Source organism: Dermacentor silvarum, chromosome 1, assembly GCF_013339745.2.
Source record: "Dermacentor silvarum isolate Dsil-2018 chromosome 1, BIME_Dsil_1.4, whole genome shotgun sequence".
Lineage (NCBI taxonomy): Eukaryota > Metazoa > Arthropoda > Arachnida > Ixodida > Ixodidae > Dermacentor > Dermacentor silvarum.
Genome location: NC_051154.1, coordinates 225,071,324 through 225,087,123, shown reverse-complemented (window position 1 = coordinate 225,087,123; position 15,800 = coordinate 225,071,324). Strand labels below are relative to the sequence as shown.

The following is a 15,800-nucleotide window of genomic DNA, read 5'->3' as shown; positions in this document are numbered from 1 at the left end:
TGACGAAATTATGTATACAAGTGAAAAATTATACTACTGTAAGTATTTCTGTACTCATGTAAAGTAATACCTGCTTCATATTTGACAGTTCAAAGCAGCGCATAATGTTACCCTTACATATATAACCTACGAACATTTTGGACACTTTCCTTGTGTAATGCAATAGCTCACATTTGTGCCCTCTCATTGGCACTTTTGCCACCCTTGCTGCAACCAGACTAGCAAGTCGACACAGGCACAACACTAGATTACGAGAGCTGACCAGACCTTCCATTCAAGATAAATAGAAATTACGCACCGAGTAGGCTCGAAGTTAGGCCTCCGAGTGATATTTTGTCTCGCCGAAATTGGGGCGCCTACACAGCCGTTGCTTAGTTTTTTTTTTTCTTTTTTTTGCTGGCACTTTTCTTCTCATTAGTATTATTTGATTGCCTGAACGAAATTCTGTATACACTAAGTTTCATTGGTACCGCACACCAATGTATAACACACCTATACGATTCGCTCACAGCACAAAGCTTCAACACTTACCTTGGCTGCATTGAGCCTAATATATTGCTCAAACAAACATAACACGACACGCAAGGAAAAGCGAAGGCCAGCTATGGACACTCGGGCATGCAAGCTGCTGTGGAAGTCATTGCACCCAGCAACAGCGAGGCAAACCGATCGCAGAGTCCTAATGCGCACTAGCAGAATAGCCAGGCCCATTAAGGCTTTACGAATGTCACAATACTGCAGACTCAATCTACATGCACACAACACGCAGTCCACAGTCAAGCACCACAGCAATACAACTGAAAACGTCATGCAAGCACTGAGCCGAGTGACAAAGACCGAACTGCGCGTTACGGGCTAGGCTACTTGTTATTTAAAAAACTTGTACTCAGACGCCCTACAAACACGCGCAGACCAGCAACATCATGCAATGACCATAGCGAAGAAGGCAGGACCTTTCCGAATGGAAAACTACCTACCCGGTGTGAGGAAAGGACGACGACCGTTAAGGTGCTTACAATGAATCGAGGTCCCGGTGAGATTAGGCCTAAATTTGTATTCGTAAAATTGAAGCCCACTAATGCTCTTTACTACATACGCAGCCGCACCAGGCTGATTTTAAAAACAAAGGTTCACTACACAAGGTCTACGAATGCACATGAGTGGTAAGCACGACTCTAGGACATTTTTTTCTGTGTCCCGACCACCCATACAAAAAGCCAACTCTCAATAGTGCCCCTGCTTTGCTAGACCAACGCCAAACCCCAAAAATATACACGTACCTCGGCCCGTCCTTATGGGTTCTGTATTTTAGTAAGATGAGTTTGTTCTTGTGAATTTTGCAGGGACGGATGGAGGCAGATTTCTGACAATTAGTTCAAAGGTCGACTCCCCCAACTCCAATCCAAAATGGCGAACAGGGACGATGCAGCGTTTAATAGCCCAAAACCATGACGTCACGTATGGTGCCTCCCATAGTGCATCGCTGCATGGCAAAAGAATGCAGTGGGTGTTAGGAAGCTTCTCTATCTTCTTTTGTATGTTTTGTGTACCAAAAAGCAAAGAGTCGCATAAACTCGAACCGTCCCAATACGTCTAGAGGTATCACTACTGCTGTGAAGGATACTGTTTATCAAGACGTTTGCTTAGTTTAAAGTTGCGCTATTCATTACGTTAAGAAGATGCATTTACTTTTGGTTTCGCTTTGAACTGCTTAAATTGTAACTCGACATCGAAAAACTACTCTTACGAAGTGAAGATGAAATTATCTTTTCGCCAACTGTTTCTTAACGCGCTGTTGCGATATCTTGCTTTGTATCTGTTGTGCCGAGTGACCTAGAAAGTCAAAATAGCTAGCATAGCTCGCAATGCAGTTCAGCTGGTTCAGCGATCGTGGACCATTGCTCCAGGCGTCGTCTTCCGAAAAGGACAGCTTCGTTCTTTGCCACACTCTGGAACGCGTACGCATGCTCACAACAGGCGATACGTGCCATTCCAGAAAGTGCCAAATTCCTCCGAACGATCGAGTTATCTGTACAAAAACGAGACTACTATAATCGATGCATGAGCATGGTATCCAGGTTAGGAGCAAGACCACTCAGTGAACAGTGCGTGTTGAATGCATCACCACGACCATGTATGGTTTCGTCACCTGAACGAACGTATATGTACTGGCGTTTTTTTTTTTTTCCATGCAGGAAAATAAGCACGTGCACGGGTGTGCGCCTCATCATCCAGTTGAAAAAAAAATTAAAAGAAAAAAACGAGCACTTTGTTTATGCTGGTTTAAATTATTTAAATCGGCTAAAAATTTTTAAATTATTTTAAATTTAAATTCATTTATAATTCTGGTCAAAGGCCCATTCACATTTGCGGCTAGGAGAAGTCGCGCGACCGATTGCGACTGGCGACCAAAAAGCTACTCAAGACGTAATCAATTTTTCAGTCGCGCGACTGCAGTCGCAGAACAGCTGAACCAATCAGATGCGAAGGAACGGGAAGTCTGTATACGCTGACGCTTATTTTACGCTGCGATGACATTTCAAGCAGACGTGAACGGCATATCGGGAGACATTCCGGTTTAGCGACTCGTCGGTCGCATTTGTAAGTGTGAACATCGTTCGTCTTGAGTAGTTTTCTGGTCGCCAGTCGCAATTGGTCGCGCGACCTCGCCTAGTCGCAAGTGTGAATGGGCCCTCAGTGTGAACGCCCCAGACCTCCTCGCCTTCCCTTTCTTGGCGGATTGGGCGGGAAGATAATTGGCTGCAGTTACTGCAGCCAATTAAGCACAACACACACGCACTCCGAGACCAACGACACACGTACAGCATCCTGCACCGTGGACGGCGATCTTTAGCTGACGCCTTCCAAAGCCAGAGCTGTTCTCTGGCGCAGCCTGGCGTAGTAGACGGATCGCGAGGCGCCTGTCCTGCCTGTACCAACGCCGGTGCGCACAAGTGAATGAATGACAAAATATATGCTTATTTTCTGTAGACAAAAATGTAAGGCAGATCACATGTGCCAAGAAGCCCAAGCAACAATACACACACCGCTGACTGACAAGGACAACTGAGGTTTCATGGTTCATAGCAGACCCCGCGGCCTTTGGCTGATTGGGATGATGCATGGCTATGGCAAGAAGCAAGCTTGTTCATTATCAACACGGAAAAGGAAAGAAAGAAAACGTGATGACCACGCTTTTGCAGGCTCTGTACGGATGGATGGATGAGGCTGAACCCTTTAAATCGGGCGGTGGCATACGCCACCTAGCCGTGACTATGAACATATATTGTACTTAGTGATGGGTGAAATTTCACCCCTGCCTTGATTTTAGCCACCAATCAGATAACCTCCGTTTGGTTATTTCTACCCGCTTAAAGTCTATTTTGCCTTCACTGTCCCTAAACCCCAATGCTTTGAAAAAATCAGCCCCGTTGCTTTGCACTGTGGGGTTAAGCCCTTTACAGAAAAGTATGAGGTGTTCAGCCGTTTCCTCTTCTTCTCCACACGCACCGCACAACCTTGGCACTTGACTCGGTACATCTTAGTCCGCAATACTCCCGTCCTGGCTTCAAACAACAAAGAGCTTCCCCTAGAATTATCGATTAACGATTTGATGGACGATCGTGGAACTGCCGTCGTTGCTGAGCCAGCTGCTAGACGCATAAAAGAACAGAAACGTCGTTGTATGTGGTCATATGGTTCTGGCACTTTCTGGCCTGTTTCTCACGCTGTTTTGGGCACAAACACCGTGCGCCTTTTGTAACGATGAACAGCACCTATCCCGCGGGTCAGCTTTAAAAAATAAGCGTCAGCATTTACGGACATCATGTTCCTTCGCATCTGATTGCATGGTTCAGCTGTACGTTGTGCGACTTCGGTCGCGCGACTGAAAAATCGAGCAGTGAACGACTGGCCCGAAACGGTTGCATTTCGGGAAAAGCGACCATTTGCGACTACTCGCGACTGGTCGCTTTGCGACTAACGCGACCTCGCGTAGTCGCAAGTGTGAATGAGCTCTTATCCAGCGGAGTCACGTGGTTGTGCTGGTGCCGTTTCCGCGAAAACGCGCGCGAACGCTCTGAACCCGCTTGTTATTTTCTTATTTTTTTTTTTTTCGGCGCCTTGACAGTTGCTTTTCATTGCTGTGCACAGCCCCGTGATCGCATTGCGCAGAGCGATCGCCCCGATCAAGAACAACAAACTGAGAGGGCGAGTGCGGCGAGGAGACTCGAAAAAGCTTGAGATGCCAACAGAAGCGAAATTTAGCTCCCTTTAGCTTATTGAGGGGGCTTGCACGCAATCACTCAATGTGAACTCCACATGTCTATGTGCTTCTTGTAAGTATATTGATCGAGTGGCAAAGAGAAGTCAGTCACGTGCAGAATCTTGGTTGAGCTAGTTGGCGCTGTCACATTCCCTGGAATATAGTTACTGTAGTAGCATATACCCATTGAGGGTGATATACATGCAGGGTCCTGCGTATGTCGCCTGGCGTGTTCGAAAAAAATATTTTGCGCTTACCGCTGCACTGTTCTTGCTGAAATTTTGTCGAAGGATCGCATTGTGGAGTCCACGTCATTCAGTGCCAAACTTCCCACAGTTAATTACCTGGTATTTAGAGAAAAAAAAAAAATCGTCGGGGCCCTTCCACTCCGTGAAGATGGTTAACCAGCGAAGCTGAAACGTGCGGCCCCGATGTTCATCACTGGGTTAATCCCGAGGGTTCATTAAAGTATTTCTCAATTATGAGGTTACACGCACGTCCGGATGCGACGGAAAGAAGGACGTCACTGACGGTATGCCCGCAGCCCGCCGTTGTCGCTTGCGTTCGATGTCTCGAGTTTGCTCGGCGGCGTGGTTAGCAGCATGCAGTCCTTCGAAATTAAATTGCTTCAAAATTAAATCTGCCCGTTATGCAAGACAATGAATGACTCATACCCCTGTAAACGCGGCGTCCCCATTACGACGACAGAAGAGAAGTGAAATTCTACACTGGAATGATGAGCGGCAACGGAGACATCTGTGGAAGAAGAGGCGACGAACGCGGTAGCAGTGGCACGAGCGCGTGCCGAGCACGAGCACGAGCGCAACCCGAGGGGCGCCAACGAGCCAGCTGCGGAAGAAGACGACGATGCTCGAGCCAATGCTGAGCAGCTATAGATGATCCAGAATGAAGTTTCATCTGCTCCAAAAATTGCTATAAAATGACTTTGGGCATTTCCACCCCTGGTCCGTTTCAAAAGGTTTCTGTCGATCAGGACTAAAAACAATCGCGATATAAGCACTTGACGGGTGCTAACAAGCCCACCGCTGCAATGTCACTCAAACACGCGATGTTAACGAACTCTGCTTGCGTAGTGGGTAGATCCGCTCAAAATTAATGAGCGGATTAATGCTTTGTAATCACTTCTTCTTTGATGCCATATGACCCTGAGGGTGTATTATAAATAAATAAATAAATAAATAAATAAATAAATAAATAAATAAATAAATAAAAAGAATATTGCACCATTTGGGGCTGACAGGGCACGATCGGCGTGCGCGTTATCAGCGTGACAGCATTCTTGATAGAGTGATGGGGGAAGGAGAGAGAGGGAAAACATTTATTTGGACCATCGAGGTCGTTGGGGGAAGGAATGAACGCTCTATGCACATGGCTCAGCGTCTGTGGGGAGGGGCATGGTGGGAAGAAAAAATGGGAGAGTAGCATCCCTTGTAGGGGGTGTGCAAATATTCGAAACTTCCGAGGAACGCATCGAATAGTCACTATTCCTAAATACGAATATTTTTTTAATACCTTTGGAATATATTTCAAAGCGCCAATTGCGCCCAAACAGGCATAACCTTGGATCAACAGTATACTGTAAATTTTCACCTGCGCGGGTATAGACATAAAACATGAAAACTTGCGTAGTGGAGCAGGCTATGTCACTTAAGTAGCCATACTTTACAGGCCGTACAGCGATAATTCGCGCTGTCGGAAGAGCCCTGCACGCGAAGAAACAACTTGTTTGCTTCTAATGCTCCATTTGTGCTTTTATAATAAACAAGGCTTCATAGCGTACGTACTACGTAATGACAGAACAATCACTCGGGCTTGGTGAAAAAACACAGTCCGCGGATAGCATGTGCTACTCTGAGCATCTCAGCCAAATTTTGTAGTCTTGCGCGGCGCGCGAATTAATTAAGTCACCTTTCTTTCAAACGTTTTCTTTTCAACAGAAGCCTGCTCCTCACTCTTTTCTGGATGCTTTATTTTGCCCCGCCGACCTGCCTGCCTTTCTGTGAATTTTAGTAGTACTGAAAAAAAAAAAAAAAGTAGATGAGCGTTTTTTGGATTTCGCCGTTTCCACACGAATTTCAGAAGGCCTAGGGCTCCCCATAAGCGCCTATCTTATTGATAAAGAAATGAGACAAGGAAAAGGCGGCGAAAAAAATCGCAGTTTCCCCCGAAAGGCGAAGCAGCGATTGCGATAGCAAATTAGTAGACAGCTATACAAAGTTAGGATATTAGTTTTATTGGCCGTATAAACTTGCAACCATTCGCTTACTAACTAAATTAACAAGCACGGTGTCACGCGCGAACGGGTAAACATGACCACATCTCACTTGACCGCGGAAACTCGCTGTCAAAACGCTTGAGTGAGACAGCGCGACAGCAGCAGCGAGCGAATTGGCCTTTGTGCTGTATCTCGCTTCCACGCGAACTAAACGTCGAAAGCATAATGCATACGAAGCTACCGGCACTGGGCGTACTTCGTCCACATCGCAGATCGCTTTGAACATGAGGCCCGCGCGGGCGCGCACGTTGTCCACGTCGCAGATCGCTTTTCAAGATATGACTCCCACGCGGCCGCGCCGTAAGCAGCAGCCGCCGGCGTACCCCCCCTTATTCCCTCGCCTCCCCGCCGTGCCTCGCGCGCGCGAGATTGAGCCGCGACCATCGGCTGACCTTCGCAAGCTTTTTTCACTCGCACATACAACCTATGGCACGCGGCGACGATGTTATCGTGTTTGGACTTTATACGGAACATCACGGCGACGACAGAAATGCGCTTGGAGTGTCCATATAGTTGCTATGGCAATAAAAAGAAAAGCCAAGGCAGGCTTTAGTTTTCGTTTGTTTTTGAATCAACGATGCGCGCACTTCTGTGGTACACCATAAAATAAAACCTGAATGAACGGCTTCGCGCGGCGGCCGGACCCACTAGACTAGGTTCGTTGGCCGGACTAGATGCACGCGTGCCGTGTCGGAGACCCTTCCGTAGAGACTGCGGAGACCCTTCCGTAGAGACAGGCGGTCGGTTACGATGTATCTAGTTTTGCTACTTGGTGAAACACAATAGTTCTCTTTCGCCGGAGCGACCAGACTCATTCATCATTCTGAGCGACCAGAGATAATGGGCTTCTTCGATTTTCCACTACTGGCTTCCCGCGAGTACAGTGCCACGAGCTGCCAGAGCCACGCATACGTCGTAAGGACGGCACATTAATTTGAATGGAAGTGACGAGCATCCTGCCTGCTTCGTTTGCTCTCCTAAATGGTACGCAGCATGGCGGAAGCAATGATTGTATTCCCCACCAATGTGTTGTAAGGAAAGTGGACAAAGAACGAAGAAAGCAACGCAGTAACGACGATGCGTCGAGACTCCTAGCGTCGAGATGACGACGGCATGTCGAGCAGACGACAGCGACTCGGCCTGTGAGGCCGGCGCAGCCAATGGGCGCAGCCGGGGGCTTCATGATGAGGCGACGGCAGCGCCGCCACAATTTCAGCGTTTTTTGCATGGAGGTTTTTGCCTTCCTCCATGGTTTTTTGCACTGGCGCTTGCCGCAGCGTTCGCTGGACCCGCTCCCCCATTCTAGTGCACTCATAGCGGCTTGGTGAACGGGAGTGAGTAAGGTCTCTAGATAAAACAAGTTTTAAAACTTTTTTCATCTAGGGAGTGAGCTGGCGTCGCTCACAGCTGTGTAAGTTCTGCCGCTCGGTGGCGCCAGCGGCGCTCCCGGCGCTGGGGTATTGGGAATGACCTGCTGTTATTTGTGGTCTAGTTTTGCCGCAGGTTGTGGCTGGATGCAGACGGCACGTGCTTTCCTTGTTCTGTGCTTTCCTCTCCTCGCCACTATGTCCTCGCTCGTTCGGCATATGAGGGCGACAATGTTTTGACCTGTGGTGTTTACGCTTGCTCCCTGTCGTCACTGTTGTTTGCAATTAATCTGTTGCTAGTAGTTACCAGATGGTCTGTTGCACGCGATTTTAAATTATGATCCCACTTAGAACGCTGCGCAGCGCTAGCGCTGCTTCTAATCGTCTGTGTCAATGCAAATATATTGTCAGGGCTTGTTCAAGCGATGGAGGTAGCAAAAAGTCCGATTCCATAGTAGGTGATATCTCCGAGGGACGCAAGCCGTTTAATATTTTGCGGGATGAGTTCAGAGGCTACTTTAAACCGAAGGGCTCGGAAGTACAGGAGCCGCTTTTTCCAAACGAAGTGGATATTTTAGTGGTTGGTGGAGGCATCATGGGATCATCCATTGCCTACTGGCTCAAGCAGAGAGCGCCCGAGAGTTTCACTTTGGGCGTGTTGGAGCGTGATTTGACGGTAAGTACTCTAGCTGTAAGTGCATACAGTTTTATCGTCTTGGAAAACCACAGCATGGAAAACTGCTCCGTTTTGTGGTCGTGTTTTTAATTCCAGGCGATTGGGCGGCGAGAGCTATGACTGTACGTGGTTATTTGATAGAAAACGATGCCTCCAGAAGCTGCTCTTTAGTGCGCGTTTCCATACTTTGCCTTGGAAGGCAAAAAAAAAAAGAAAAAAAAAAACACCAACTAATCGGTCGTATTTCTTGCAGTATGCCCGATCATCCACAGTGCTGTCAGTCGGAGGAATAAGGCAGCAGTTCTCATTGCCTGAAAACGTCCAGCTTTCCCTTTTCAGCGCCGAGTTCCTTAGAAACGTCAAGCAAAACCTTAGTGTTTTGGGTAAGTTCATTCGTGTTTTAGCGTAGACGAAATGACAAATAAATCGCAAACGTTCAATAAGCTTTCTATATCTGCAGACTTCGACCCACCTGATATACAGTTTCAGCCACACGGCTACCTTTTCCTTGCCTCTGAGAAGGGAGTGGACCAAATGGTGAAAAACGCGGAAATGCAGGAGTAAGTATTGTGGCATTGACTGCAAACTACTGATTGCGCAAATTTGCATGTGTGCAGGATACAACATTTGCTTTTCTGCAAGCTAAACTTAAAAGTAAATGGAGTGTTAAAATGTATGTCTGATAGCACTTTGAATTACCTTCAGAAGCAACAGTGTTGATAAACTTATATGTGACTTAGGTGACCGATTTGTCCCAAAGACACCTTTTGAAATATTGTTACGCGGACGAAGGAACTACTACATTGACGAAGCAGTCTTGCACTTAACACTCAAGTTATAGGCTGCACTGTTTAACATAGTTCTGCTTGGGCATTGTGTATTGCATTTCATGTACAAACTTTCTCTGCAGTAGGCATTAGTTCTATACAGCTTGTATGTCGAGATGATGCAACGTAGAGGGTGTGAGAAGTGGCATGAACAATTAGTTAGGCTATGTTACAGCTCTATGTAAACTTTTCCTAATTTTGTGGCACCCATCACAAGTTACGTAAGTAATCACTACTTTCTTACTGCATCACTTCTTACTCAGTGAAGCACCCTCACGTTCGAGCAGGTGCACTTGATGACAGGGCACACACTTCTGGGGCAGCCATGCATTTTATACAACATGCCATCTTGGTTTTGGCCTATGGATACTGCAATCTTCAAGACACTTCAGCTGTTAATATGGCCATTTGACTGCTGCAAGGGGTGGAGCTAAGATAAAGAAATGCTAGGGACGCCAAAGAAAATTTTATGCTACACTTGTTTGAAAGATTACGCTTCTTGAGAACCAGCTAATACACCATGTCAGATAAGCAAATTTAATGTTTGAAGTGCACCACGTGCACTTCACTTCATTGAGTGCCATTTTGGCAGCTCAGTGCTGCACGCAAACAAAGTGCCATTTGGAATTGATTGCAGTGGCAATTTGGTGCTGCACTAGCACTTGAAGTGTTTGCTAGTATGCATTTGAAAAGGGCAATAATGTGCCTTTATACTATGAAAACACATCTTAATAAACTGCTTGGACAGAAACTCCATTGTGCTCCTGGGTAGTTTTGTATTTCATTACAATGTATGCTGGACAAAGACGCCATAGCGGCAGCTTTTGAAGTTGAGGTTTGGATGTGCAAAAGTCTTTTTTCTAGATTTAGACAAACAAAGTTGGACCAATGCTTGTACAAAATACGAGATTTTTTTTTTCTTTGCTTATTTGTACAACTGCTGTTGTTAAGGCTGTGCCACTTGAAGGAGCTGGTTGAAGTGAATGCCGAATATATTCTCTGTTGAGTGCAGTCTACAGTCAATCTTTCTGTGTGACAATCCAATGTTTCTCGTGTGACAGCCTCCAGATGACTCTGTCGGTTGGCATGTGTTCAAAAAAGCTAAATTTGCTTATCTGTCAATAGTATAATACTGGTGCCACATGGCCACTTTCGATCACGATCAAGTTCGATCTGGATCGAAATTCTCGACTGCGATTGGCTCTCTCCTGCAGCTTGCACAAAGTGTCAATCATGACTGAGAAATTCAATCCCGATAGGGCTCAATCATGATCGAAAGTGCACGGTGTGACATTCGTTTAAGATACTTTGATCAAGAGCAAAGGAGTGATATGCCCGAAAGCCATGTGAAAGTGAAAGATGAAGGGTGACACCAACTCAAAATTCTCGCACCAGCTCACTGTGATGTCATAGTTTGTAGCAGTGTCTGGCCCCGACAAAATAAATATATAAATGTGAGCATTACATATAAATTATATCATATTTAAAAATTAAAGAAAGCTTAATGTGGCAATTTTTGTAGATTTTTTTTCTGTAGAAAAAATAAAGAAGGCCCAAGTATGAAAAACCATTGATGTAATTTGTGCCATAGTTTGGATGTAAAAGGGAACCTTAGCCTTCATTTTCTTCACTAATGAGCCCTCTGCACTAACAAGCGCGAAGGGAGCTTCAAGAAAAGTAACCTACCAGTTTTCATCTTAGTGTTCCTTTAACACACTAGTGCAATGCTGAATATGTCTTAACTATTTTGAGGTTCCTGAACTAACACTCCGAATTAGTGGTATAGTTGCATAGCTTTAGTACATGAAAGGAAATACTAGCAAGTGAGTGTGGAAATACTAGCAAGTGTCGGTAGTCTGTACTTTTGTACTAGTGCATAGCTTGCTTTTACCAAGAGCAGGGGCTTCATATGGCAGAAAAGGAAATGATTAGAAATGCAGGCGGCAGTACGTTTAAGCTCCCTGTGATGTCATTGATAGCAGTAGCTGAGTCAGCTTTGTGGCACTACACTTAGTTGTGACACCACAAATTGTGACATTGCATTAAAAATAAGCACAATCCCAATCTGAAAGCTACAGAACTTTTGGTATTGCACAGTAACACCATTGCTCCTTGGTTTAGGTGCGAGATAGAAAAAGGGAATATATTGGTATTCGTTTAGTCTGTTAAGACCCGTCATGGTAGCTATGTGGCTATGGGCATTGCACTGCTAAGGTTAAGGTTGCGAGTTCGATCCTGCCTGCGGTGGCCGCATTTCGATAGAGGTGAAATGCAAAAATGTCTGTTTACTTATTGTTAGGTGCACGTTACGGAACCACTGATGGTCAAAATTAGTCTGGATTCTCTCCCCTCCCCCCTATGGCGTGTCTTAAATGTTTCTCTTAAAGGTCAATTTAAGTCTAATATGGGTAGTCTCTAGTTGCTTTTGGTACAATTGTGCACAGAAATGTGAAGCACCATACTGCAATCCCAAGCATTGTGCAATAGTTGGGTGTGCTATATATGGCTGAAGGCCAGCCGTTGGGCTATCAGGAGTGCACAAGTGAGCACATCCTGCTACAGCTTGTGGTAATACCTGTCTAGTGCATGTGATTGTGGTGATAAGAAACTGCTTGTAATGAATGGAAAGATATGCCCAGGAACTGCTGCAAGTCAACTACTTTGTGCATACAGTATGTGCTTATTTGCTTTATGGATAGACATTTTGGGGCTGCCGGTGTGCAGTAATTAATGTGCAAAATTTTAGACCTTTTTCTAGAAGATGCTAGTGACAGTAATTTCGCTAAACACTTATGTACGGACTTCAACATTTAAGGCTTAGGTAAAGTGGTCAGAGTCAATTCACCTCCTTAATGTAAGCACTTATTGTTTGTGTGCTTGGCACAGTGACTTGTAGGGGATTATGTTCACATGATGTTGAGAACACCACAAGTGCAAACTGGCACCAAGTTTTAATATTATACTATTTATTAAAAGAAATTGGGTGCTGAAGACCTGCTCATTTAGGTAGAGGGTGTCACTTCCTTGATAAGCTGACAAAACAGTTGTCGCTGTTTATAACACCCATGAGTTTGACTTGTCAGGTGTTCGGGGGACACCTGCTTCATAGCGCTATTTTAGTGGCAGTGGATGTGGAAATTGCTTTGAGTGTAGGTGCAATGCTGTTTGTCTTTGTAATCACCCCTTCACAGGGCTTTGACACTACAATGCACACTCTTGACCGTACTTGCATTGGTCAGCTCCAGCACAACCTTATCAAGGATGCAATTGTGAGCCTTGTTTTAGAGCAGGTACTGCCATTGTTTAAGCTAGCCTTAATTTTTGTTACCTCCAGCAGCATTACGAGAGCACTTCTATGTCGGCCATAATAACTTGCCTGTGTCCTGATAACGCAAAGGCCTGTTGCTTCTGATTATTGCCCACATGTGACAGTTTGGAACAAGCTCGGAAGGACAGTTGTTTATGTACCTAGGAGCTCTCAACAGGCAATTTACATATATACTACTGCTCTCATATTTCTTAAGGCCGATTATACAGATGAAAACAGCTTCACTGGTGGCAACAAGCGCTGTGTTCATTTGAAGGATGCATAGCTCTTATTGAAATGAACCGCTAAATTCTGCTTACCTGCTAGCATAAAGGTTTCAACAGCAACATTATCTTCATGAAGGTATTTGTCTCTTTTTAGAGCGCACGTCCCTCGGCATAACCGTGCGAACGCGCTCGTGCCACTGTTCGCGCATTCTTCGTCATCTTCCACTGCTGGCTCCAATGCCGCTCATCATGCCAGCGTTCCCATATTGCCCCTCGCGCTCAAGCCTTCATCATTGTCTTCTTCCACAGCTGACTCCGATGCCGCTCTTTATGCCAGCGTTCCCATACTGCCCCTCCCTATGCGAAGGCGCTGACGGCAGTTGCCCACCGCCAGTCGGTGCGGTGATTTCGATCTCAAATTCTTTTCCTCAATATATCGCAAAATGAACACATGCATACAGCTGCGCTCAAATTTCGTATTAGGGAGTAACATAATCGTCAGACATTTTTAGCGGCGAAGCTCCTTAGGGTCTAGCCTTGTCCGTCCGGCGTCGTCCGTGCTCACTTCGACTGCCACGCCAACTGTCTGTCATGGATGAAGCGTTGCATGCAGCGGCTCGTCTATACACAAGATGGCGCTGCTGTGTATGGCGCGTTCCAGACCACATAATCTCTTTCTGCCATGGACGAACGTAAGGCGCGGCATGCTGCGGCTCAGCGCCTACACAGACAGCAAGCTACTCCGGTGGCGAGGGCGCGGGAAGCATCGGCAAAGCAGCAAAAATGCCAAGCGGACCTGGATTTGAGGGCGCGGGAAGCGGCGGCTCGCCGGCAATGCCGACAGCAAGCTACCCCGGAGGCGAGAGCGAGGGAAGCAGCGGCAAAGCGGCAACGCCGACAACAAGCTGCTACCCCGGAGGTGAGAGCTCGGGAAGCGGCGGCTAAATGCCAGAAGCGTTGTCTGCCGGAGACGGAACACGTCGATGCGCGGTTCAAGCTCGATTTCCTCAGACGTAGTTTCGGGCACAGCTGCAAGGTGTGTGATCGCGTGTGGTTCGACAACGCGTTGACCAATATCGACAACATACGAAACGAACAGTCGCGAGTCAACGCCGTCACAGTGCTGCAGCAAGAGTTCTCTGGTGGTTATCACAGTGAGTACGTGGTTTGCTCGACGTGCAAAGATTCCTTGGTAGCCTGCAAGGTCCCTGCAATGCAGCCACATATCACACACCACACTGCTTCGCCCCACTCATCATGATTCACTTCGTGGATATGCGGTGATTTTTTTTTTTGTTCTCCGATCACAAAAAGTTGTGCAGGATAGCGTTTCTGATATATTATGGTGCAAAACAGGGTCACAATTTGTTTCTACCAGTGCTGCTGTTCCTCTGTAGTAGTCATTATCACAGGAATATACAGCAAAGATGATGTGTTGTATATAGTAAAACCTCTTTAATTCGGATTTCACGGGACCGAAAAAATGTGCGAATTAACCAAATGTCGAATTATCGAGGGTATCAAGAAAACAATAAGCAAATGCTTACTATGTCAACACGCCTTTATTTAGTGAATGAATCAGCAAATCCTGTTGCCATTTTGCACAAAAGCAGAGCGGAAGGTGGAATTCTCATCATCTCGTGACTCATTAGCTCTTGCAGCGGCAATCGAGGCCTTGCAACTTCCTTCGCAGCACGGTCACGGCGCGCGCCTTCATTTGCGAGATGCATAGCACTACCGCGCGCACATCCCAGTTATGTTTTTGCCACGGAACTGATCGCCATCAGATCGTCTGTCCATCGCGATGTAGCCGGTGCTCCTTATCCTCGACAGCTTTGCACCGAGTCAAAACAAAAGAACTGTTTGCCGTAACCGCTGCGGAAAAAACTGCGGCCGATATTGACATGATTATGAGTGGCGACTTTGTAGTGCTAAAGGCACGCGGCCGACACACGCACCTAGTCTGAACGAAACTACCGTTCGCTGCAACAACTGCAGACGAAACCGTGGTCGCTATCCATGCAATCATGGATGGTGACTACGCAGGTTTCCTTTTTTTAGGCACGCGGCCGCCGCACGTACCAAGTGAAAACGAAACTGCTGTTTGCCGCAATCGTTGCGGAAGAAACTGTGGCCGCTATCGACGCGATCCATGATCGCGACTACGCAATTATGAAAGCCCACGACCAACGCGGTGTTATGCACGGCAGTAAACGCAAGGATAATAAAGGCTTTAAAGGCACAAATAGGCACGAAGCGTTCCGGCATTGCTGTCATTCACGTACGCTTTCCACTGATGACTATGGCGACGCGGACTCAGCTGCTTCGTTTCGGTTGGGCGCTAGCGCCGTCTCTTTTGCGTGGCACATTTGCGGCGCTCCTCTGTTGCCGGGCTGCGAAAGTTGTCCGAATTAACCGATGTGCAACCAAATACATCCGAATTAATGAGTTTGACTGCCTTGAATAATGCATACGCCGGCCGGGATCAGAGGTCTAGTCCGAATTATCCGATTTTCCAATTAATGAGGGTCGAATTAACGAGGTTTAACTATATGTCAGGCTATACCGATTGTACACTGATTGCAAACTGATATTACCATTTACTGGTTTATATGTGTCTTTGTGAAACCTTGTTTGAAAACCTTGTTTCAAGTGTAGCAAGATTCATAACACAGAATAAATCTTTAAATGAGCAATCAGCAGCAGAAAATTATTCAAGGCAGCTTAAAGGAACACATAAGATGAAAATGAAGCTAAATGTTGCTTGTTCAGTAAGTGAAATGGGCGATTCCTACTGTTGGTAGAAGGCTTGGTAACCAGAAAACAAAAAAAAAAA

The 15,800-nt window shown here is 46.2% G+C and overlaps 2 protein-coding genes across 14 annotated transcripts in view; one reads left to right on the top strand and one right to left on the bottom strand.

Annotated features, from left to right (window-relative positions):
* Positions 1 to 1,445, bottom strand: part of LOC119436845 (protein PRRC2A) — a 140,981-nt gene extending 139,536 nt beyond the window's left edge. For all 11 annotated transcript variants that reach the window (XM_049660012.1, XM_049660011.1, XM_049660019.1 and 8 more), the window contains exon 1: positions 1,281 to 1,445. The gene's annotated coding sequence lies outside the window, so the exon portion shown is untranslated. The remainder of the gene's footprint in view (positions 1 to 1,280) is intronic.
* A 6,689-nt stretch (positions 1,446 to 8,134) lies between these two features.
* LOC119436844 (FAD-dependent oxidoreductase domain-containing protein 1) overlaps positions 8,135 to 15,800 on the top strand; it is a 65,732-nt gene continuing 58,066 nt past the window's right edge. Inside the window, exons 1-3 of one of the 3 annotated variants that reach the window (XM_049660032.1) lie at positions 8,135 to 8,603; positions 8,857 to 8,986; positions 9,064 to 9,163. In XM_049660032.1, coding sequence (XP_049515989.1) covers positions 8,265 to 8,603; positions 8,857 to 8,986; positions 9,064 to 9,163 — 569 coding nt within the window. In that variant the 5' untranslated portion in view covers positions 8,135 to 8,264. The remainder of the gene's footprint in view (positions 8,604 to 8,856; positions 8,987 to 9,063; positions 9,164 to 15,800) is intronic. The other 2 variants (XM_049660030.1, XM_049660031.1) reach the window with 2 other exon arrangements.